The 23,207-nt window shown below is 46.5% G+C and overlaps 1 protein-coding gene across 3 annotated transcripts in view; it reads right to left on the bottom strand.

Annotated features, from left to right (window-relative positions):
* ARMH4 (armadillo like helical domain containing 4) overlaps positions 1–23,207 on the bottom strand; it is a 59,984-nt gene that overhangs the window by 4,297 nt on the left and 32,480 nt on the right. For all 3 annotated transcript variants that reach the window (XM_039712952.1, XM_039712956.1, XM_039712955.1), the window contains exons 6-7: positions 4,582–4,613; positions 630–764 (exon numbers count right to left, since the gene is read on the bottom strand). In XM_039712952.1, the coding sequence (XP_039568886.1) occupies positions 630–764; positions 4,582–4,613 (167 nt within the window). The remainder of the gene's footprint in view (positions 1–629; positions 765–4,581; positions 4,614–23,207) is intronic.

The raw sequence follows: 23,207 nt of genomic DNA, 5'->3' as shown, positions 1-23,207 counted from the left end.
AATGAGGTACTCACACCAGATAGCAGTCAAAGGACACCTAAATCATTCAGAGAAAAATAATGTATTGCTCCATTATCAGAAGAAACTAACTTCTTCCCATCTTGCTGAGCCATGAAGACCCCGTTAGGATTAAGAGGAAGAAGTTGACACTGACCAGACAAAATCCTGTGTTTGAATGGAATTTATGCATCATGTATGAGGTGTATGAATGTGCAACAGGCTATAGTTTTTAATGGTTAATCCTCTGTTAACGTGTGTCCTTTTTCGGGCTTATTTTGCCCAGAAAGGGTACTCGGACAGTCCGTAACTCTTTGTTCTTATTGTCTCATCCTAATCTCAATTGTTCAAATTTTTATTACTCTAATTATATTACTATTTTTATAACCATTTTATTACTATTTTATATTACTATTTTTATAACCATTTTATTACTATTAACCTTTTAAACTTTTAAAAACAAGTGACTGGCGTTTTTCACAGTGCACGTGCAAAAAGGAACCAGATGGAGAATATTCAGATGCCCCCATCCCATAACCGAGGTGCCCCAGCTCAGACCCCAGCCAGGCTGAGTTTGCCTTCCAGCCAGGAGGGTTCAGAGCTTCCATACCTTCCCCTGGCAGTTTCCATACCTTCCTTTTGTGCCTCTTGGAGCCATTTCTCCTCCGGCGGTTCATCATCTTAATGCTGTAGAGCGCTCCCAGGATGAAGAGAGCTCCAGCTATTCCAACTCCCACAGGAACCAGCATCCCTGACATGTATCCTGCCTAAATGGAGGAGAGAAGCAGAGCAACACCCCCATAACCATCCTTTCAGAGCCATTTTCACCAGCCAAGGACTGCAATGCATCCCTATGGTCATTTCCTCAAAGTTCATTGGATTTGAGCCCCCATCTCCTGCCTGCATGGGATGATTCCCCACTCCAGGAGCCAGCTGGTCACCAGCACAACTCAGCTTTTCCTGACAGACATTTACTGGTGACAGCTGAGACCCTGCACTGCCTGCCTATATCTCAGAGATGGGCCATTGTGTGCTGGAATCTGGGTAGAGGGATCATAAAACAGAGGATGGGGCAAAGGAGAGGGGCATGTCAGACTGTGCTGATAAACTCAATTAGGAAGAGGAGGGAATGGGGTCAAAAGGTTTATTTGCAAGGGATTTGCTACACCAGCAACTGGTTGTGGTTTTTTTTGTTTTGAAGGAAAACCTTGGCTGCCAAAGGAAGGTGATCTGAGGCCTCCTCGGCTTTGTACTCAAAATCTTTGAGCCAAACGCTTTGGATTTGCATGGGAAGGGGTCCCCTGCATGGCAGCAGGATGGTGACACAGAGGGAGGGCACTCACACCCTCAGGTGGCCTTAAGGGGAGCACAGCAAAATTAACCAGCCCTAATTCAATGGCTGTGATCAGTGTGTTTGCACTGCCCATTAAAACAAAAAATACAGACAGCATGGCTAATCTAAAGTTACACATCTAAACACTCTAAATCCTTAGGACAATATTCCCAACTGCTTGCTATTTTATTTCACTGCTTTGAATGAAAAGGAACCTCAGTTTTAAAGTGCCAGATTGCCTCAGAATCCTCAGCTAATTTGGGCTGGTGGGCTCAGAGTGGCAAGGGAGGCAGGTACAGCCTGGCTCCCCCTCTGCAGCTCTGCCTCTCCTCACACTGCAGCTCCAGTCCTCTGCTGTGCCACTACAGCTTCACCCTCTGCCTGCTACACCCCCCAAAAATCGATTTTACACCTGCCAAGGGACACAGGCACCACCTCTGAGGACTGTCAGACAGCTCCTAGCGAGACTCAGCCCATTGCTTACAACCACCTGTCTTCATCTGTGCTCTCACAACACCACACACACACCATAATTACTTCTCTTCCATCATCCACTGAGTGGGAGGGAAAAGAAAAAAAAAGCAAAGCTGTTCAGGTGCATTAGCCTGCCTGTGTACACCTACCTGGAGAATGACAATAACAGCTTTCAGCTGGGGCAGGCTCAGTGCCAAGGAGGACTGGTGTGCTCCCCCAAGCCCTTCCAGATCCCACTCAGTGCTTTGAACAGTAACAGCTCCTCTGTGTGGATCCCAAAGCTTGAGGGATCTTCATCTGCATCGTTCAGACTCCCTGAACCCCCTCCCAGAACACCCAGCCCTGTTCAGCTCAGCTGCTGGGAAGGGGCTGCAGCCTGAGCCCAGCTCCCAAAAAAGCAGGTTAGTGAGGACACAGCTGAAGGCTCTGTCTCTGTGAGGCAATTAAGGTGCCTTAATTGGGTGACCTAATTAGTGCAGTGTGAGGTTTTCTATTTCTGGAACTTTGCTGCTGGCATGGGCAGTGAGGGGAGGCTGCAAACGGCTTTGAGCTGCTGCCCAGCTGAGTTTCCATGTCAGAAATCACAATGAACTCCTCAGCCTGTCTGTGAGCCTTTATCACACCTGACCAGCCCATGGCCTTTTACAGGTTTCCCCCAGCCCCCAGATCAATGTTTTATACCCCAAAAACCTGTGATGTGATGCAAATCCAGCCCTTGTGTGTCATGCAGCCCAGCTTCTAAGGGCTTCTGCACTTTCTTGATAGAAAAACCCCATTTCACAGGCCAAAGCCATATTTTCACCCCTTTATGTGGAAAATGTAGCTTCTTTAGGGATGCTTTAATACACCCAGTCCATGCTCAGGACCTTCCTGGCCCTGCTGGGCTTTGAGATAACAGCAAGAGAACTTGAGAGGAACTCCATGTCCATTCTTTGCCCCACCAAATGCAGCATTTGCACAGTGACTGCAGGAGGCCAGACATAAATCTGTCCCTGACCCTGTGCTCCTGGTCCCACAGCCCCACCTGAGGGACAGGGAAGGACATTTCTCTCAGAGATGAGCTGGCATCCTCATCTGGGTGGAGGGATTATAAAACAGAGGATGGGGCAAAGGAGAGGGGCACACAGACTGGTGCTGATAAACTCAGGAGGAGGAGGGAATGGGGTGAATAAGTTTGAATGGTGAACAGGTTTGTTTGGAAGTGATTTGTGACACCAGCAACTGGTTGGGAGTGGGGGGAAAGTGTTTTTTGTTGGGTTTTTCTAAGGGAAAATGTGAGCCAGGTGAAAGATGCCAAAGCAGGGAGGTGGCTCGGGAGTGAGTCTCTCTTTGGAGTGGATCCTCAGCTACAGCAGTGCTGGGCACTGCCACACAGCCCAGGGTCTGCCTGCGTAAGGTTCAGACTCTGCTGGAGACAGCAACATGCAGCCCCTCTGCAACAGGGCAGGACAGAGGTGGCCAACAAGGTGACAAGAGGAAAAACAAGCGACAGCTTCAGGGAGAAGACACTGCTGTCCCCAAGCTGGAGCTGTGCCACGTGCTGGCACGAGCAGTGACCTGTGCATGCTGCAATCCCTCCAGGCACACAGCCAGCCTCTTTACCTTGGCTGGGAAAACCACTCCCTGTCCTTTCAGCATCTGCTCTGGATCAGTCCCAGGCCAAGGAGACTCTAGACCTGCTCTAGACTTGTCTCCTTCCTAGTGCAGGCAGAAAGGCAACTCAGCAAGGCTGGGCAGGAACCACCTGAACCCCTCCCACCCCCCAGTCCTGGCAAACAGAGACCCAGGCCCTGTTTCTGTGCTCTGCCCTGATGGTAAAAGTGCTGCTGAAATTTGGTGTGGGGCACTGGGCTGGCCGGGCGAGTCTGCCTAAGCTTAGGGATGGGATTCCAGAGATCACTCCCACTCCTTGTGATGGTTTTTGTTCTGCTGACTCTGACCCTCCTCAAGAATTTCCAAGGCCTGCTGAGACAGAAAATGTTCTTGCTGTCGCCTCATTTCCAGCTTCATGGCTCTGCTGTCAGCAACACAACACTTGGAAGGCTTCACAGCCATTGTGAAATGTCAATATTTGCTCCGGGGCAGCACAGCTCAAAAAGCCACCACAGCCTGTGGCTGGCACAGCTCTGGATTGCATGGACCAGCCCCTGGGGTGCCAGGAGGAAGGATCAGGGGCTGGGACCTTGTTTAGCAGTTTTGCTGTGTTTGATCATTCTCCTTGCAGGGATTTGCAGCCTCTTACCAGAGAACAGCACCAGAACCTCTTGATTTGCATCCAGAACTGAGTCAGCACTTAGAGAAAAAGGGGTGGAACTAAGTTCTTTACCCTGGGGTCCCTGGAAACATTCCAGGTCAGGCTGGACAGGGTCCTAAACACCTGGTCTGGTGAAGATATCCCTGCTCAGTGCAGAGGGGCTGGACTAGATGGACTCCCAAAGGTCCTTTCCAACCAAAACTATTCTAGGATAAGTTAAGGGGAAATATAAAAAAAAAAAAAAGTAACTTGGGTTATCTGACAAGGTCATTTTCTGGTGCAGAGAAATCAATCAAACACTTCTGTCCCTCCTGCCCTTAGTTCCAACCCATCAGGGATGTTTTGTGGATTCACACCACTCTATACCAGCAGCATCTGGTTCATTTGCCTCCCAGAAAAAAAATTTTCAGCCCTTTCTCAACGGTCTGTATAGAGATAAAAAACTGCACTGACAAGAATTTATTTATTCCTGCAAGTAAAAGTGGTTTTGCTTTGAAAAGAACTGAAAGACTGAGCCTCCTACCTTATCTTTCAGCTTCTCCATCCAGCTTCTCACTGAAAAATAAGGAAAAATAAAAGCTGCAATCATGTTGCTTCTATTAATTAGTAACAAGTGATAGTGATAACATTAAAATAGACAGCAATTAAATTGACAAGCTGATAAGGCTGAATATTAGATTTCCTCTTTTCTCATTCATGAGAAAAAGCAAATGCAGCAAATCAACACAAGAAACTCTTGGAGTGAGTTGGCAGGCAAGCATCTCACCTTTGGCTGAGCAATTCCCATCTTCAGAGTGATTTAAAAAGGCAAATAAAAACCAGTATTTCAGGTTGTGGATTTTTGACCATCACTTCTCAAACAAACACCGGGGTGTCTGACCAGGAGAAAAGCTTTCAGTGCAGTTATCCCCTCCACTGGCCTCCTCTGTGTGGATATGCTTCCTGTATTTTGTATAGCCTGTAATAACAGCTAAAAAATGTATTTTTCACTGCCTTTTATTTTCTGGAATAGCCACTGCCTGCTCTGGGAAGCCTCCAGAGGGCTGGGATGGCAGTGGAGGGGCTGAAGGACAAACCCAAGCAGATTTATACTGCCAGCACTGCCACTTTCCTCTCCTGACGGGTAAATAAAATATGAAATATCACAGCTGAGAATCAAAATTGTGTAATGGCAGGTGCTTTGGGATGGAATATTCACTGATCTCAAAGAGCTGCAAGGGCTGAGCAGGGGGTGCAGGAGTCACTAACAGGCACTGGGTGTGTCTGCAGGGCAAAATGCCCACAAGGATCCACCAGGATTTTAACAAATTCCTGCTCTTAGGTAAGAGGCAATAAGCAGTTAAATATTGGGTTTTGGGGGGGCTCAGCAACTGTGTTTTTTCAAGGATTCTCCTCTCTCCAGGAGGACAATGCTAAAGGCACAGGGGACTCTGGGATGCAGCAATGTCCTTCTGAGGGATATTTCTTCCAGGGCATGTTAAATCCCAAATGTAACATGAAGTTTATGGATTTAGACCCAATTTCCAAGCCTGCTTTGTTATGAAACATCCCTTCAAAGCCAGAATTAGCAATATCAGTGTCTGCAGCACTCAGAGCACCCTTCTGAAAGGAGCCTTTCTGTGATGGGGAGGGGGCACGGGAGGGCCAGCAGCAAATGGCTGTTTTATGTCTCAGACACAGCACAAGTTCAAAGCCATCTGAATGCTCCCTTTCAAGTGTTAGCAACATAACACCTTCCAAACAGAAGGATCCCAAATTAGCTAAAGGTGAACACATGTGGAAGAGGCACAGGTGCACTTATCTCTGATGGGGAGCTGAGAAAAAAGATGAATTACCCAGGGGAGGGACACACACAGCACTGGAAGAGGACAAGAGGTCTTGTTTTATCAGCTCTTCCCACCATCAGTCCTGGCCTGCAGAGGCTAAGCCATACAAAACTCAATTTATGAAGGTGCCACCACAATCCTCCTCTGCCAGCCCAAGCCTGCATGCCCTGGATTCACAGAATCACAAGGCTGGAAATCCTTAAAAATCATCGAGTCCAACCCAGCCCAAACAGCTCAACTCAACCCTGGCACCCAGTGCCACATCCAGGCTTTGTTAAACACACCCAGGGATGGTGACTGCACCACTTCCCTGGGCAGACATTCCAGAACTTTATCACCCTTCCTGTAAAAAATTTTTGCTGATATCCAACCTGTATTTCCCTTGGTGCAGCTTGAGGTTCTGTCAAACTGGAGACAAAGTCTGTGCAACAAAATATTGACAAATTATAGGTGAATTCTTCACTCTTTGGGGCAATGATTTTCAGTGATATCTCTGCATGGGTTCTCTGATTGATGATGGGAACTGAAAAGGCAAATCTTGGAGCATCATCAGGACGAAGTGGGATATGGAAAAAACAGTCTTTTACATTAATTACAACGAGTGGCCAGTGTTTTGGGATCATTGATAAAGAAGGACATCTAGGTTGAAGAGGTCCCATGTCTTCAATCACTTCATTGATCTTCCTCAGGCCATGAAGTAACTTCTAGGAGTCTGATTTCTTGTGGATGAGAATACTGGTGAACTCCAGGCACTATTCGTAGGGGCGAGGTGACTTTGCTGCAATTGTTCCTTTACTAATCTTTTAAGGATATTCAATTTTTTTCTTTGTTAAAGGCCATTGATCAATCCATATAGGATGATCAGTTTTCCAGTTCAGCTTTAAAGTGGCAGGATTCCCAGAGGAATCCCAGAGAGGAAGGAAACCCCTGGCTGCCCTGGGCTGGGTTTCCAGGTGTGACCCTGCCAGGAGTGGTGACAGTGGCTCAGCCACACAGACTCACAGGGCTGGGGACAGCATCCACACCTGCAGTGCTCAGCTGGCCCAAACCCCAGCTGAGCACAAAGCCTATTTTTACACCTCTCCCAACAATTCCATGGGATCAGTGATCTCACCAACAGCTGACCCACTTTCCTGAGCTGAACAACAGCAGCAATTAACTCCAGAGTATTTCTGCCAAGGCAGAGGCTGAGCTAAGAATATTCTATCACCTATTTTTAATGAACACAGATGCTGGCTTTGTTCCCCTCTGCTCCACCAAACAACAGCAGCAGGCCTGCTGGGGCCCACCAGCTCCACAGTACAAATCTTTATTTGCTATTACACATTTGTTTGTTATTAAACCCAGCCTTGTTTTCAGCTGTGAGGTGCCCTTGGAAATCAAACCAGGCCACGGGAGAAACAACCCAAGGTGATTCTCCCTGGTGCCTCTCCAGGGGATGTTCTAATGCAGCCACAGCCTCTGACCTCTGCTAGAGGAAAATAATGGCCCCAAATCAATGAGGTTCAGGCAGGAGGTCAGGAACCCTTCAGTGCTCTGGCAGGATTGCACCAGGAAGGAGCAGAGAGTGTGGAGCTGCCACAGCCAGGGTCCCAGCCCTGTCAGGCTGGGGCCAGGACAAGTCAAGGAGCACTGGGTTACCATGAATTACAAACTCTTCGCATGTCACCCATGCACTGTTCTGACACCTGGCAGGAGATCACAAACCCCTGTGTCACCAAAACTGAGCACTCGCTGCTCCAGTGACTTACCCATCTGTGTGTGGGTAGGAGACAGAGCATTATTCCAAGGCAGGACTGATATCTGTGCTAAGCAGCTACCATCAATTAATTCTGGGCTTCAGACTCTAATTATACAACAGAATCCATAATTAATATTCTGGCTTCATCTTGGGAGAGGAACGTTGTGGCTGGCACCTTCCCATGAAAATGCTGCACTCTCCAAGAACACCAGGTGACTTGCCAATGAGGGCAAGCAAATAATTAGTAAGAAATACTCTAGTCCGTGTATTTTTCATCATCCCCTTTATTCCTCCTTTCTCTGATTGCTGAATGGCCTGAAGAAATTCCAAGAGTCTCTGGGTGTGAATTACTGGCGAGTGTCTGCAGTGCTGGCTCATCTTCCACAGCACTTCCAGGATGGTGACTGGTCCAAACCCTCTGCCTCAGCTTAATTTTGATCCCTTGGTTTCATGGGGAGCTAAGCAAGATGAGTGTGGAGCACTTCAGCAAATTACATACATAATCTGACATTTCCTCCGTGATTTATATAATGTCTGCATCTCTGCAAATGGATTTTAAATAACATATAGCTTAAGATTAAGCCAGTCAGGAGCACAGAGGAGGAGCACACACGTCTGGCCCTGGCCTCAGAGCAGCCCAGGATGAGTTCAGACAGTTAGAGATGCAAGGTGCTATTTAGGCAGTTTCACCCAGCTTTGCCCTTCCAAATGTGCAGCAGCTATTCAGAAGCTCTCAAAGAAGAGAAGAATGTGGGGTTCATTTGCAGCAGCAGCCTGTGCTGTCTGCCTGGCCCTTTTGGGAGGGACCTGGCCCAAAGGGACAGTCACAATCCCCTGTGAGCAAAGCCCCTGTGGAAGCTCAGGTCCTGGCAGGTGCAGGCTCAGAGGGGACAGCAGTGACACCTGAGGGCACATGGCACTGCATGCCCAACATCAGAAAGTGGACACCCCCACCTCTCCCAGGCTGTCTCCAGCCTCAGAGCATCTCTGTGGTCTCCTCTGGACTCACTTGGGTCCAGATCCCTTTTATGTTGAAGCCTTCACTCCTGATCTCCCTCCCTGCTGCTGCTCCAAGGACTGTCCATCCTCAGACAAGTTCTTTTTCATTTTCCAGGTCTCCTGTGCCCCCTCTGTGCTGGCAGCTGCAGGGGCTGGCTGCCAGAGCCTGGCTCTGCCTTTCAGCCTCACCACAAGGCACCACAAACCTCTCTCCAAAGGCTCTTCCCTGCTTCCCTCTCCACCCTCCTCTGAAATCAGGAGCACAAGTCCTCAGGGCCTCTTGCTTTGCCAACTTTTAGTAATCCTAATTGCCTAATTATCCACTCCAATGCAATGATAAAGCTGCTTAATAATTCTGTTCACTTCTCATTCATTCTCTCCCTTCCCAGATAAGAAAATGCAAAGACTTCTGGTGGAGATTTCAATCAATAATTCATGCCCCACTGCCATCAGCTGTGTCTCCCCCCTCCCCTCTTGGATGCCCTGCTGCTTTGTCTTGTCACTTTGGTTTCATCTAATCAGCTTGTTTTAATCATATCCTCTTTTTTAATCATCAGTTAAAGCAATTCTGTTTTTCCATGGCACATTATGACCCATCCCTGCAGATGTTGCCTGGTTTCCAAATCCAGCATTGCAGCTTCATTCCAGAGCTCCATCCTGCCACTGATGAAGGTTCATCCATCACCTTTCCTTTTAATAAATCTCCACCACAATCCCCAGACCAGTATGATAATCTGGCTCTGCCAGGGATGGGGGATCCTCAGCTTCTCTGAGCCCTCTGTGCCAGGGCCTCACCACCCTCACAGTCAAGATTTTTTTCCTGATATCTACTCCAAATCTGCACTCTTTCAGCAAAGGAGAGCTGGTTAAAGTGCAGAAAATAAGGAAAAGATTGATTATTTTCAATCAGTCTGTATATACCAAGCAACCTGTCCTGTTCCATTACAGATTTCATCCCTTTCTCTTGCAGGTTGAACTTTTTTTCCCCCAAATGAGACTTGTGAGAACAATTTGGCAGAAATGCTTCGTGCTTCATCTGCTCAGCTCTGACAACTTAATGGCACAAGGGTGCATCTGCTCCTTTCCCTTAAAAAAGCACAATTTTCAATTTACTTACTAGCACAAATAAATAATAAAGAAAATGGCATCTGCCTGGAAGGCAGCATATTTTTAATTCCAGAACAACTACACCTACCTGATGGGAATGCTGATGCATGAATTGCCCAACAGGAGAAGACTTGAACAGCTGGATAATCAAACAAATGTCAAACTGACAATTACCATTTATGTTCTCAGATAAAAATTTTGCTTGGGTGAACTTTGAATTAACCCAGTGAACTTTAACAGCCACCGTGGCACTGTCTGCTCCCTGACCTGCACCATCCACCCCCTTTTCCCTGCCTGGCCAGCTGCAACCCAAGCCTGGTTGCACCCCAAGCCTGCCTCAACCTGCCCAAATCTCTTGGAAAAGAAATGGACATGGGGAGACAACTCAGCACACTCATCCAGAAAGCAGGAACTAAATTTGGCTTCCCAACTCCTTCCCTGACCTTTTGACACTCCTTTCCCCATGGCATTAGGTCTGGTTCCTCCCTTTCCTTTTCCCTTGCACTTTTTAAGCTGTTTTCCACTTTATCTTCCCACAGTGAGTAGCCCCTTGCTGAGGCTGGCAAAGGTACTTGTGCCTTGGCATTTCTCTGTGAACTCATTTCTTCTGTGGGGTCCTCAAAACACATTTTTACATCTGCACACTATTTGTTTCTCCCTCAGTGGCCCCAGGCAGGCACAAGATGTTAAAAGCAAGGCAAGGTACAAAACCTCCCGTTATCCAAAAAGGCATCAGTAGGATGCTGCTGTGAACTGGCTGTCACTGTTTGTTGTATGATTAAATATTTACTGATCACGCTGTGTTCAAAAGCTGTGTCTGCTCTGGGAGAGGAAATGCAAACTTTGTTTATGGAAATGGCAACACCTCTGCTGGAGCACACGTGGGATCAGCTCCTGCCTCTCTCTGCCCTGGCACAGCTCCTGGAGCAGCACAGGGAGCTGCCAGCAGTGAGAACCCACCCTGCCCCAGCTCATGGGCTTCTTGTGTGCTGAAAATGTTCATATTCACCAGCTTTCAGAGGAACACAGGCTGGTCTGGGTTACAGGGACCTTAAAGACAGGCTTGTTCCACCCCCCCCCCTTCCACTATCCCAGATTGCTCCAAACTCCCTCCAGCCTGGCCTTGGACACCTCCAGGGATGGGACAGCCACAGCTTCTCTGGGCACAGAACCTGTGCCAGATCCACCCCTCACAGCCAAGAATTCCTTCCCAAGATCCCATCTAACCCATCCCCCTGGCAGTGTGAAGCTATTCCTTGTGTCCTGTCACTTCATGCCCATGTCTCAAGTCCCTCTCCAGCTCTCCTGGAGCCCCTTGAGGGGGCTCTGAGCTCTCCCTGCAGGCTCCTCAGCAAAGCTGTATCCTGCTGAAGATGAGAAATCTTTCTTTACTCATGGGCCTTGATTTTGCAGTTTCAATAACCTTTTTTAAGGTGGCATTTGTGTGCTGTTTATTTACGTACCCCTACCCAAATGGAACTACCTAGAAGCAGCAGCTGAAGAGGCAGGTTCTGTGAAAGAATGCTCCCAGGCTTTTCCAGAGCCCTGATACACCTCTTCCAGATTTCTTCTGATCCCTGCACTCTCAATTCTAAAACTCTGCTGTACAATTTATTTTTTTTTCTCAGAGGTCTCCAGTAAAAAATCAATTAATGGTTTATTCTTCCTGTCATTCATCCACTGCAGCAGGTGAACCTCAGTCAGTTTTCTTAAAAAGTCTGGGACAAGCACCATGGAAAAATCTTGGTCCAAACAGTAAAAATTTGGTAAAGTTATCAAGAACTAGAATACAACAGAATATAAATCAAACATATTTAATGACTGCCATGCCTTGTGCAGAGTTACAGGGCATTGCCTTGAGGGGAAGCATTACCCTTCCCCAGCCAGGGCAGTCAAGGCCAGGTTGGACAGGGCTGTGGAAGGTGTCCCTGGCCACCACCCTGCAGAGGGCTGTGAACAGAGAGGTCTTCGAGGTCCCTTCCAGTCCCAGCCACTCTGAGATTCCACTATCTCAGCCCTACTGGCTGATTTTTGGAGAAGCTTCGAGGTGCACTGCGATCCTCAGTCTGCAGATCCTTAGATCCTTAATTTCCTGATTTGTACAGGAAATGACACTGCAGCAGCTGAGGATGTGGCCCTGGGAGAGAAATCCTTCCTCCTGCCAGCAGGCTGTGTGTTGTGCTGTCAGTCTGCCCATGTCCCCTGGGGATCAGAGGGAACCAGCAGGTGAAACAGGGCATGGAGCTGCTCGGAATCCACGGGGAAATCTGCACCATCCCATCCCAGCCACCAGAGCTGAGCTGCACAGGCACTGCGGGCATCTCTGCCCCTGTATTTTAGCTATTTCTGGCACCAAGTCCTCCTAAAATCACTGCTGGTTTTGAGGGGTGGCTGGATGTGGGAACTCAGCACATCACTCCGGATGTCCAGAGCTACCGAGACAACCCTTGGGGGGCTCGGAGGCCCTGGAATGTTGCCAAAAGTACCTGGTGGCTTGACTTTGATCCTTTTAAAGAAAGGACACCTGAAGGTGAGGAAATGAGAGAATTTCAGGTCTGAATGGTGAGGGGATGTTATTCACTTGTTAGAACTTAGAATGCACTGTACAGGAGGGTTTTATGTGTTGTACAGGGGGGTCTAGAATTCTGTGCATGGATCAGGAGTCCCAAGATGGAGGAATTTGAGCGTGCCCTGTCCTTCTTCTTTCTTCTCCTTGGCATCCATGTTCAGGATGATGTTGGCACGTGTAGATTGGTTCACAGAGAAAGTACACTTGCCAACAAGGGCAGAAAGTATTGGGAAGTAAAGGTAAATATCTAATACGTAATTTTCACTATAAAAGAAACAACCGCCTCGTGGGCGGGAGAGAGTGCCTTTGGCTGTCTTGCTGATCAGACCTCAGCTGGACAGACAGAAAATCTTTGTAGATAAGAAATAATAAACTCGACTGAAGACCTAAAAGCAAGAGTCCAGACTCCTTCTTCGAGAGCGCGGCCTACCCAGAACCACTTTTTCCCGTGCTGGGGCAGAGACGAGTGACAGCCGACCCTGGCAGCTGGAGAGTTTGACCCTGTAACTTTACAGGAAAAAAGCCCAAGATGGAATTTGCTATCTTTTAAAGCCCATTTTTCTCCAAGCCTGTTTTCTGCTCCATAACCCAGCAGCCACTCCCATAGTCAGGTATAAGACTGAGCACATTCTGGCAAAGACAGGATAGATTTTTGCAAATCAAAACTAAATGACAGGTTGCAGTGAGGGGAGGCATGGAAAAGGTGGAGCAGCTGCAGGTGGAGAGCACCTCATACTTCCCTGTGCTCCAAGAGCACCTCAGTTCAGCTGGAGGACAGCAGCAAAATGGTGATGCCTTGAGAGTCTGCCTGGAACAGAGGCTGGGCAGAGGAATAAAGGAGTATAGGAGGTGTTTATTAAAGGCCCTCAAAGGATCCTCCTTGGGCAGTGCAAGAGCCCAGCTGTGGCTCTGCGACCCCAAGTCATGAGTTTTCACACTTTTATAAGTTCTGGTCCATTTCCAGATTGGGGTTAATTGTCCAATTACAGCTCCAGGTTGTGCAGTCCCATCCTCCCAGTTTGCTCTCCTCAATTCTCTGTTGTTTGCACTTTTTGGGGCTGAAGCTGCAATGGTGTCCTTGGTTCTGGGCTGGAAAAGGATTGTTTTGTGTGACTGAACTGTCAGGAGAACTTGCTAACACTCCATATGAAGTTCAGAGTCACACACTAAGACAGTAGAGAATCTGAAATATATGAAAGCCAAAAGTTAAGGCATCAATTATTTGATTAAATACCTTCCAAATCTTCAGCTGAAGCCACGTGATACTCCCCTATACTGAGAGGAGAGGGCATTTCTCATTGAGCCCTCTCTAAATGCAAACCACAGAGATCTTCCTGCCCTCCTGGCAGAGCTCATGGCCTTACCTACTTTAAAGGATCAGCAGCTACACTGCAAAATTTATTTTTGTGCTTCAGTTTATGTCTGATATCAATCAGGCTTGGAAAAGATTCTTGGTTTGCTTTTTTCCCTTCCATAAAGAACAAAAGTAATTTTCAGAATCCTATTTGCTGGGGACACTGTATGAAGGATTTGCCAGCAGTAAGGGCTGAAATAGGGGATTTTCCATTTTTGTGTTTAAGAAAAAGGATGTATTTTTCTTATTTCAAGTTTTGGCCTTTATTTCATCTGTCAAGATGCAGCACTCCCCATGAAATGACATAAAGATCAATAAAGGACTAAATGGTTGGAAACAAAAATGATGGAATTGACCTTTGAAGGAAAAAACAGGTATTAGACTGTGTTTTCAGCCAACAATTATTCCACTAATTAAACCACAAAGCCCTGAGCATCGATTAGATGCTAAAAATAAGATCTGATTATCACAGAGATTCATTTTCCTGCAAATCCTTGTGAAGAGCAGCATTGTCCTGTGTCAGTCACAAAAGGAAAATGAACATGCTTATGTCTGCTAACAGGACAAGTCCCATCCCACATCCCTCCTGCATCCAGAACTGAGCGACAATTCCCACTGTGATTCTCTTGTGATCAAACACCAAATGGAGCCTTAAAGTTCCTGACACCTGCCCCTGACTTCTTGTGTAACTGTGGGCAAGTAAACTGATCTCTTAGTCCATTTTCCACGCTTGTTATGGGAATATTAAAGATGTAACAGATCACATCTAGTAGGTCACTTATGTTTCTTTCCCTTGTGTCAGAGCCTCTTCCTTCACAGTTTAAGAGCCCCTACTGTAACACCTCCCATCTGGGTGGGATGTGCTGGGAGCTAAGACAGTACACATACTAAATCACAGTAAAATGGGATTTTTTGGAAACAAATATTCTTTAGGATGTCATTATTTTAAGCACCCTGTTCCATCCCAGGAAGTTCCACTACCCCAGGTTGCTCCTGGAACACTGCCAGGGATGGGGCAGCCACAGCTTCTCTGAACTGGAAATTCAGTGCCAACCAAAACAATGGCTCTGCTGTCTTTTGTGTTGTGAGAGTCATGACAAGAAGATGCTGTCCAGAGGGATCTGGGCACCTGGAGCACTGCTGAGTGCTCTGGGAAAGTCACTTCATGTCTCTGAGTTGGCTCCCCAAATGCAGAAGAGGTTCAATGGCATCAGCTGCCTTTGTGCAAGACCTGTTTGGATACTATGACTTGTAGACCCCTCCCTGGAGCTGCACAAGGGGGATAATTATTCATTTCTTCTATTTCTAAACATGCCAGTGCTTCGTGAGCATTGGAAAATGATAGTATCTTGTTTGCCATAAATGCAGTAATTATAGCTAAAACTCTTCATTTACATGGAAATGACAAACAACAAATTAGAATCAAGCATCTACAATTAGGGTAAAAAGCCACGGCAATTTGTTACTCTTTGCAAGAAATCATTTTTCACATCATTTACTGGGAAGGAGGTCTCATTATATAATGATATTTAGCTCTTCAACTACTTTTCAGCTTTGCAGCTTTATTAATTGCACTCACAACAGTTCTCTAATATAAACAAGCATCTTCATCTTCTGGCTGGGAATCCAGAGCTGACAGCACTGACAGGATGTGGAAACCCAGAGCACTGGGAATATTTCTCTGTCTGCTCTGGGGTGTCCTGGCCCCCAGGGGAGCACTGATTCTGACCCTCATTCATGGAGAAAGTTTCCTAGACTTCAAGATAGACTGGAATCCACAGAAGTGTGAAATAGAGAGTAGTGCAGGTGTATCACTTGGTGAGAAATTTATGTTTTGGGATTTTTAGTATGTTGTGGATGGGAGCAAGATGGAGGGCACAGGCTGTTGTCCTGGGTTTCTTCTTCATGCTTCTTCTTCCTTCTTCTTCATGGGTTTGGGTGGCATTTTGTAACTGGGCAGAAAAGTCTGCATTGCAGCTCTGTGGGATCAATTATTGGGTTAAAAGGGAAAATAATCCAGGTGTCAGTTCTTAACTGGATAGTTTAGTCTTAAAAGACCTTGTAACAAGAGATTGTTGGCCATTTTGTGCCTTGCTGCCACACTCATGTTTTACTGATAAGAAATAATAAACACCTGAGTCCAAACATGAATTACTGTCTCACATGCCTTCAATCCAGACCTGGAGAAACCAATAACAGGATGTACCCAGCTCTGGGGTGTCCAGCACAGGAGGGACACTGACCTGCTGGCGTGAGTCCAGAGGAGGCCACCAAGATGATCAGAGCTGAATTTATTTACGGCCGAATGGAGACCTAAAGCCAGCAAAGAAAACAGAGGGAAAACCTGCAAATATCTTCAGCACAGCAGTAATTCCATGGGTATTTCTCAGTAATAATGCCCCAGACACCTGACGATGGCAATCAAACAAAATGGTTTCACTGAGCCTGTGCTGGCTGAGGAGAAAGCAAGTTTGACAGACAAAAATTCTTGCAGGAGGCAGAATGTGACATACACTGGTCTATCCCAATGAAGGAGCTACAAATACAAGGAGCTACTGTCTGTTTGGGCAGATAAAAGGTGGAGAAGGCAGCTCCATTTTTAGCTTGTGTGGGGAAAACTGGCTGATTTCAAAGACTTCAAAAAAACTCTGAAGGGAAGTGCTTTGAAGAAGAGGAGCAATTTTGATAACTGGCTAGATGGGCAGCTTCCAGGTGTGGGTTATGGCAGGACCTCTTTTGATCTGCTCTGCAGAAGAGCACAAGGCCAAATTCAACCCCAGACAAGCAAAGCTGGTTTCATGGGGCTGATGGTGCCAAACTGCACTGGCAGGGCTCAGCAGCAAACTGGAGCAGTGCCTGGACATCACCTGGAGTCTGCAGACCTGCTTCCCCCTCAGATTTTATCCACCCTGAGAGAGGTGGCTTGGGAGGGTAAACACCAAACTAAGTGTTGGAATCTGAAATGCAGGGAATTCTCAGAACTTTGGGCCTGGAAGCCAAAGCTTAGAGTTAAACACAGGATTTGATCTGAGACCTTGGAAGAGGCTTCCCAACTTAGGTGCTAGAAGTGGATTTATGGTTTGAAGCAGAGACATGTTAAGTGGAGGAAAGTTTAGAGTTTTAGAGTTTAAGATACAAAAAAAATAGAAGTAGTTACAAAGGTAAACAAGGAGTTTAGAATGCAACACTGTAAGTTTGTGTGTCATAACAGGACTGGCTAAGAAAGCTTACACTGTAACACGAGTCCATACGAAAAAATACTTAAGGATTGGGTCCAAAACATAAATAACCTGTTGGCAGTGTTTTATTGGTGAATAAATCCTGAAAAGGATTGTAACTAAGGGTCTTGTGACCTTCTGAGCCATGCAGTGAAGATGTGAGCAGAACTCTCCCTCCCTGCCTGTGTAGAAGATAAGAAAAATAAATCGCATCATCTAATGACTCAGAGGTCCTGTCTCTAACTCATTCAAAATTTCATCAAAAATCCCCATAACTAAGCACTAGCTCTATCTCCACATCCCTCTGGTATTGTACCTCCAACCTAGGTCCTCATAAATGAAGTTTGTTTGCAGTGGAGAGGCTGTTCCAGGGACTGCTGTGAAGCAAAACCTCTCTTTTCTCTGCAGCACCTATCAACAGTTATGGGTGAGGATTTGCAGACAAATTAATATCCCAAAATCTTGGTGACGTTTGCTGCCACCCACTGAACTTTATGAAATTACCATCACCTCCCAGACAAGCTCTGCGCAGCCCTGCAGTGAAGAGCTGATTTATCCTCAGATCCTCTGCTCTCCACACTTCCTATTTATTCCACACATGGCACAGAGCACTGCTCCTGTGTGCCTCCAGCCTGTGTAATGCAATACATCCCAAACACACACCCAGAGCTGTGGCATCCTCCCATCCCACTCTTTCCACTCGGAAATGAATAAATCTGGAATTTCTCCAAGCAGATTAAGATAATCAGTAACAATTTGCTTACCCTGAAAAGGCATTACCCTGATTGGAACAGGTCAGAGCCCACTCTCTGATTAGGACAGTGATGTGATGTGATGTGATGTGATGTGGCTCTAAGATATTTTGAGTATCTCTGAGTGAACTCCTGATTTTGCTGCCATCATCTGTTCAAATAATGAAGAAACAATTTGATGCAAGAGAACCTTCACAACATTATCTGGACAAAGCCTCAGAGGCCAATCTGCCTGCAGAGCAGCAGCAAATGTTTATGATCTAAGTGCTGAGGGCCACTTGGTCCTGCTTGCTTTCCAAAGACCACCAAATGGGCCAGAAAATTTTCTGTTGGCTTGGTAAGGGTGGTCTCACACCTCTAGGAAAGCAAATTCTGCAACTCTTTTTTTTTTTTGTAGTGACCTGATTGCACTGTGGTTTTAAAGGAGATATTTAGATTAGATGTCAGGTAGAAATTCCTGATGCTGAGGGTGGTGAGGCACTGGTGGAGCTTGCCCAGAGAAGCTGTGGCTGCCCCACTCCTGGAATGTTAAATCCAGCTTGGATGGGGCTTGGAGTAACCCAGTCTGGAATGTGTCCCTGCCCATGGTAGGGGGTGAAACAAGATGGGAGTCTGTGATTCACAAGTGAACTGCTCTTATTTTAGCCGCAAGACTAACAAATATTAGCAAGGAAAGAGGTTGGCGTTGTCAAAATCTCTCCTTAGTTTTCTAAAGAAGTAGCTGCAATTTTTTTGATTTTAACTGCAAATATTCTGCACAGGGAATTCCCAGGGGGAAAGCTGCCTTTTCCACAGCACAAACAAAACCTCTGAAATCTGAAATTCTTTGTAGGTACAGAAAACAATGAAACTACAGAGCACTTCTGAAATTTAGTCCTAAAGATGAGAAGCAGTTTACTGGCCTCACCCTGTAATACTGTAAATCAGTTGACAGATTTGGGCAATAACTGAATAACCCAGGTACAGATTTGACTGACAGACCCAAAGAACTGTTGACTCAAACCAGTTCTTCACAACATCCTGATTTATCAATCTCACCAGACTGAGAAATGCTATTTGTCCCCTTGAACCCAGAGGGATACAGGAGCTGGGGTCTCATTTTTAAAGTCCATTTCAAAGAGACAAACAGATCCACCAAAACCAAAGGAGCAACAACCCACACATTTCCATGTGAGCTGTTGGACCCATAACCAGCTTTGGGAATCCACAGGTAATTTAAGCATTCAGGAAAAATTCCATTTGGTATCTGGGAACAGCAAACAGGACCCTGGGAAGCTGAGCAGAGCAAACCTGGTGCCTTGCTGGAAATGCAATGACTTTCTGTGCCATTGCACCAGCTTTTCTGCCTTGAAGGCCTGAGATAAAATCATGCAGGAGGGAAATTAACTCAGCCCAACAGCAACAGCAGGGCAGCCTGACCACAAAAGAAAACAGGCAAAATTTTCATCCAGGGAAGGGGATGACACAGACTTCCACTGAAATCTGCACTCAGCTGCCTGTCTTTGGTCCCTCAGTTAAATTATTGACAAGGTCACATCTCTGATTTTTATATAAAAGTGCTTTTTATGTGGAGCCTGGTTGTGGGAAATGGATTTGTAGAGAATTTTTCAAGTCTGACAGAAGGCTTACATAGTATGTATTTGTATGTAAACTTTGAGATAAGAAATGCTGACTTAGAAATGGAATAGGACAGATATTGTTGGGAGAGAAATGGAACTAGAAACAAGTGTCAAAGGATGGCCTTGCAAGTAAGACTGGATACTTTAGAGAAACAGAACTATGAAAGATGCATTGCAGTAGGACCCAGGAGGGGTAATTTTAGATGACTGGCTTTAAAGCATTTACAGCATGGTGTGGCTAAAGCTGATAGGCCAAGAAACACTTATAATGTATTGTAATTAGGAAATAGGTAGCTTCTGTTTGCAATGGCATGATTTATAACATCTGTATTGTCACACCCTTCACATGAGACTGAAAATGGAATAGAAGTTTTTAAAATGCCTCTCAGTTGCTCCATCTCTGGCTCAGAAAAAGGCGTAATCTGACAAAATTGGTGTTTTGTGTGAGGAACAAAATTGGTTAGTTTTGTGTTGTGAAATTGTTTAAAGACATGAAAGCTGGTGAATTCACCTGGTGAATTTGAAAGTGCTTCAGAAGATCCCTTCCCTTCCTGAGTCACAGCTCCCTGCCAGTCTGCAAAACCAGACAGGTTTTGGGTTTTCTGTCCCCAGCACGTGGTTAAGGACTGCAGGGGGAACCTCGTGCCAAAAGAAGGGAAGTTAAGGATGCACTGGATCAGCTGAGCCCCACATCCCATCTCTGAAAGCAGATGCTCCCAGAGAAAGGCAAACAGAGCTGACACTGCCCTTCCTCCCTCTCCTGCCTGCACCAATTCACTGCTGACCCAGGGCTCACAGCTTCCACTTCTGCAGGCTTCAATGCAGATTTTTGTCCCAGCAGCTGTGAACATTTAATGAGCAAAATGTAATACAGGACGGAGAGACTGAATTTCTCGTTACTAATTGCTGTTGTTGTCAGAGCTGAAAAGCCACCTGAGATCACACACACACGTGATAAATGCTCTACAAACAGGTAAAGAAGAGTCAGTGTCTGCCCAAAAGCAGCTGAAAGAATGAGCCCCCCCAGAGCACTGAACCGTCCCATCTGTGAACACCAGGACCCAGGCACAGGGTGGGGAAGTGATTTCCTCCAGGACCCAGATGAAAAAGCAGCTCTGGCTGTGATGAGATGAGGCAGTTTGGGCCAGAGCAAAGGTCAGGCTGGCTCAGTGAGGCTGGCAGTGACCAAGAACATTTTTCCAGGAAAAGTTTGTGGATGGGGACAGTGTTGTATTTGCAGGGATCCCCGTGGCAGGGAGGAATGATGAATCTGACTCCATGTTCTCAGAAGGATAATTTATTATTTTATGATACTATGTTATATTAGTGAGGACTATACTATACTAAAGAACACAGAAAGGATACCTACAGAATGCTAAAAAGATAATAATGAGAATTGGTGACTCTTTCCAGAGTCTTGACAGAGCTTGGCACTGACTGGCCAATGAGCCAAAACAATTCACAGCAGAAACCAATGAAACAATGACCTGTGGGTAAACAATCTCCAAACACATTCCACATGAGCACAACAGAGGCGAAGCAAATGAGATAAGAACTGTTTTCCTTTTCTCTAAGGCTTCTCAGCTTCCCAGGAGAAGAATCCTGGGAGAAGGGATTTTTCCAGAGAATGTGAATGTCACAGGCCAGCACACAGCAACACTCCCCTTGCACACCCTCCTGGCACTCTGGGGCTCTGGACAAGATCTCTGCAGTCACTCCTTGCACAGAATCCCATCTCTCCTCTGGTTATCCATGTTAATTTATCCTCTTGGTTATCCTCCTTCTTCCTCATACTCTCTTCCCATCTCTGCTGTGTTCCTTTCCAGATGCACAGAGGGGCAGAATGGCACAGAGTATTCAGAGATTTTAAAATGCTGGTTGTTATTTTTCTCTGTTCTTTATCCCTCCACATCCCTCCAGGCCAGTGCTCCTACTTTATCATCCTCCCTTTTCTCTCATAAGGATTTGGAGCAGAGGCTTTGCTTTAATTTCTCCTTTTTTACCACAAGTCCCCAGTTTGCCATTCAAATTCACTCTCTTGTGGTTACAGGACTAACAACAAAAACAACTCTCAGCCTAAATTTCCCCCTGGAACTTGACTGTCCCTTGGATTTTCTCCAGAAATTCAGAAACAGTACCAAGGCTTTCCTACTTACCCAGGCATAAATAAGCCCTATTTTCCCCAGGTATTTACCCTGAGCATTAACACCCACCCATCCCAAGCTCAGAGGGACTGTGGGGAACATCTTAGGCAGGGAACATCTCTGCATCCCTGCTCAGGGCTGGGGACAGGGCAGGATGGGTCCAACACTCATCACCTGGGAGCCCTGTAGTGAAATCTGCTTTTAGAACCATAGAACTATTGGATTGTTTGGAAAAGCCATCATCAAGTTCAACCAGCACTGCCAAGCCACCACTAACCCATGTCCCCAAGTGCCACATCCACAACTTTTAAATCCCTCCAGGGATGGGGACATCACCCTTTCCCTGGGCAGCTGTGCCAGTGCTGGACAATACCATGGTTAAAGAATATTTTCATAATATCCAATCAAACTAGAGAGCAGAGGAGGGAAACACCTGAGCTGTCAGGCCATCAGAGGAGACTCCAGCACCCCCAGGAGCAATCCAGGTGGCTGCAGACCTCTCCTGGCTCATCCCAGGGAGATGAGGACAGGGGAACTCTCCTGCCACCCACACTGTGTAATATATCCAGGGGAACTGCTGGCAGCAGCTTGAAGAACATTCAGATTATATTAAAAAATGGAAAATCCCATTGTTTTTAAACCCTCATATTCATCGTCAGAGCCCACACAGAAGTGACTAACCACAGCTTAATAAGTAATCACTGCTGCTGTTAATTAGTGCCACTGAATGTGCTTTTTCTCCTGCAGCTGACTCCAGCTGGGGGCTGCCTGCTCTGCTTTGGAGGAATGGTGCTGCAGCGTCTTACAGAACCAGCAGGGTTGGGAAAGACCTCTAAGACCACCAGTTCCCACTGTCTGTGCCAGGCCATGGCCATGCACTGCCCCAGGAGCTGCCACCAGCTGCAGCCACAGCTCCAGGGACACCCCTGGGGCCAGAATCCCCTGCAGGGCCTTGGGAAGGACTCCTGGAGCTGCATCCCAAGCCCTGCACTGCCCCAAAGGCATTTCTGTCTGCTTGGTGCTGCCAGGGGTGATCTGGCAGGGCTTGAGACATTCAGCCGGCCCAAACAACCACTGTGGCTCTTGCTCTGAGCTTGCCAGGAGGCAAAGGCTGAAATCACACACAAGGAGCCACTGATGGTCCCAGAGAAGATCACAGATCCCTCTGCAGCTCCAAGGCTGTGGGATCAGAGCGTTCACCAGAGTAATGCTGAGTTTTGTCAGCTGATTCTGACTTTGTCTGCTCCATTAAGACCTTAGCAAAACATGCTCCTGGCTGCCTCTGTCTACCCAAAGTTAAATTAACTCCCTGCCTCTCCTGCTCCAGACTGCAATGAAAGAATCACAGGATTGTTTAGGTTGGAAAAGTCCATCCAACTGCACTGGAGCAGGGTGGACCCACCATGGAGTCACTGCAAACTGTGACTGGAAAGGTGAAACAGCACACAGAGGAACATGTTGTGGCTATGGGAGAGCAGATAAAACCAGAAAGCACTGCTTCCCTCAGGATACTCACCAGGTCTAACACGATACTTTACCCTCTACCCAACACTCCTTAAAACCAAAAAATCAAAAGAGACTGAACCAGAAAATTAAATTGTATTTGGCAGAAAATTGCAAAACCCACAAGGAAGTTATTTTCCTGACAGGACATTTATACTGAACCCTACCTTATAATTTTCCTGAATTTTCTTATGGATAGTTGTAAGGAAAGCCAGGATTGAGCAAGGCAAAGAAACTCCCTCACTCCCAGGAAGAAACAGCTTCTGGTGGGACTGGAAGGGCAAACACTGAGAGCTCTCCTCACTCCTACACCAGAG

Source organism: Passer montanus, unplaced genomic scaffold, assembly GCF_014805655.1.
Source record: "Passer montanus isolate IOZ18808 unplaced genomic scaffold, ASM1480565v1 scaffold27, whole genome shotgun sequence".
Classification (NCBI taxonomy): domain Eukaryota; kingdom Metazoa; phylum Chordata; class Aves; order Passeriformes; family Passeridae; genus Passer; species Passer montanus.
This window is presented reverse-complemented; position numbering and strand designations above follow the sequence as displayed.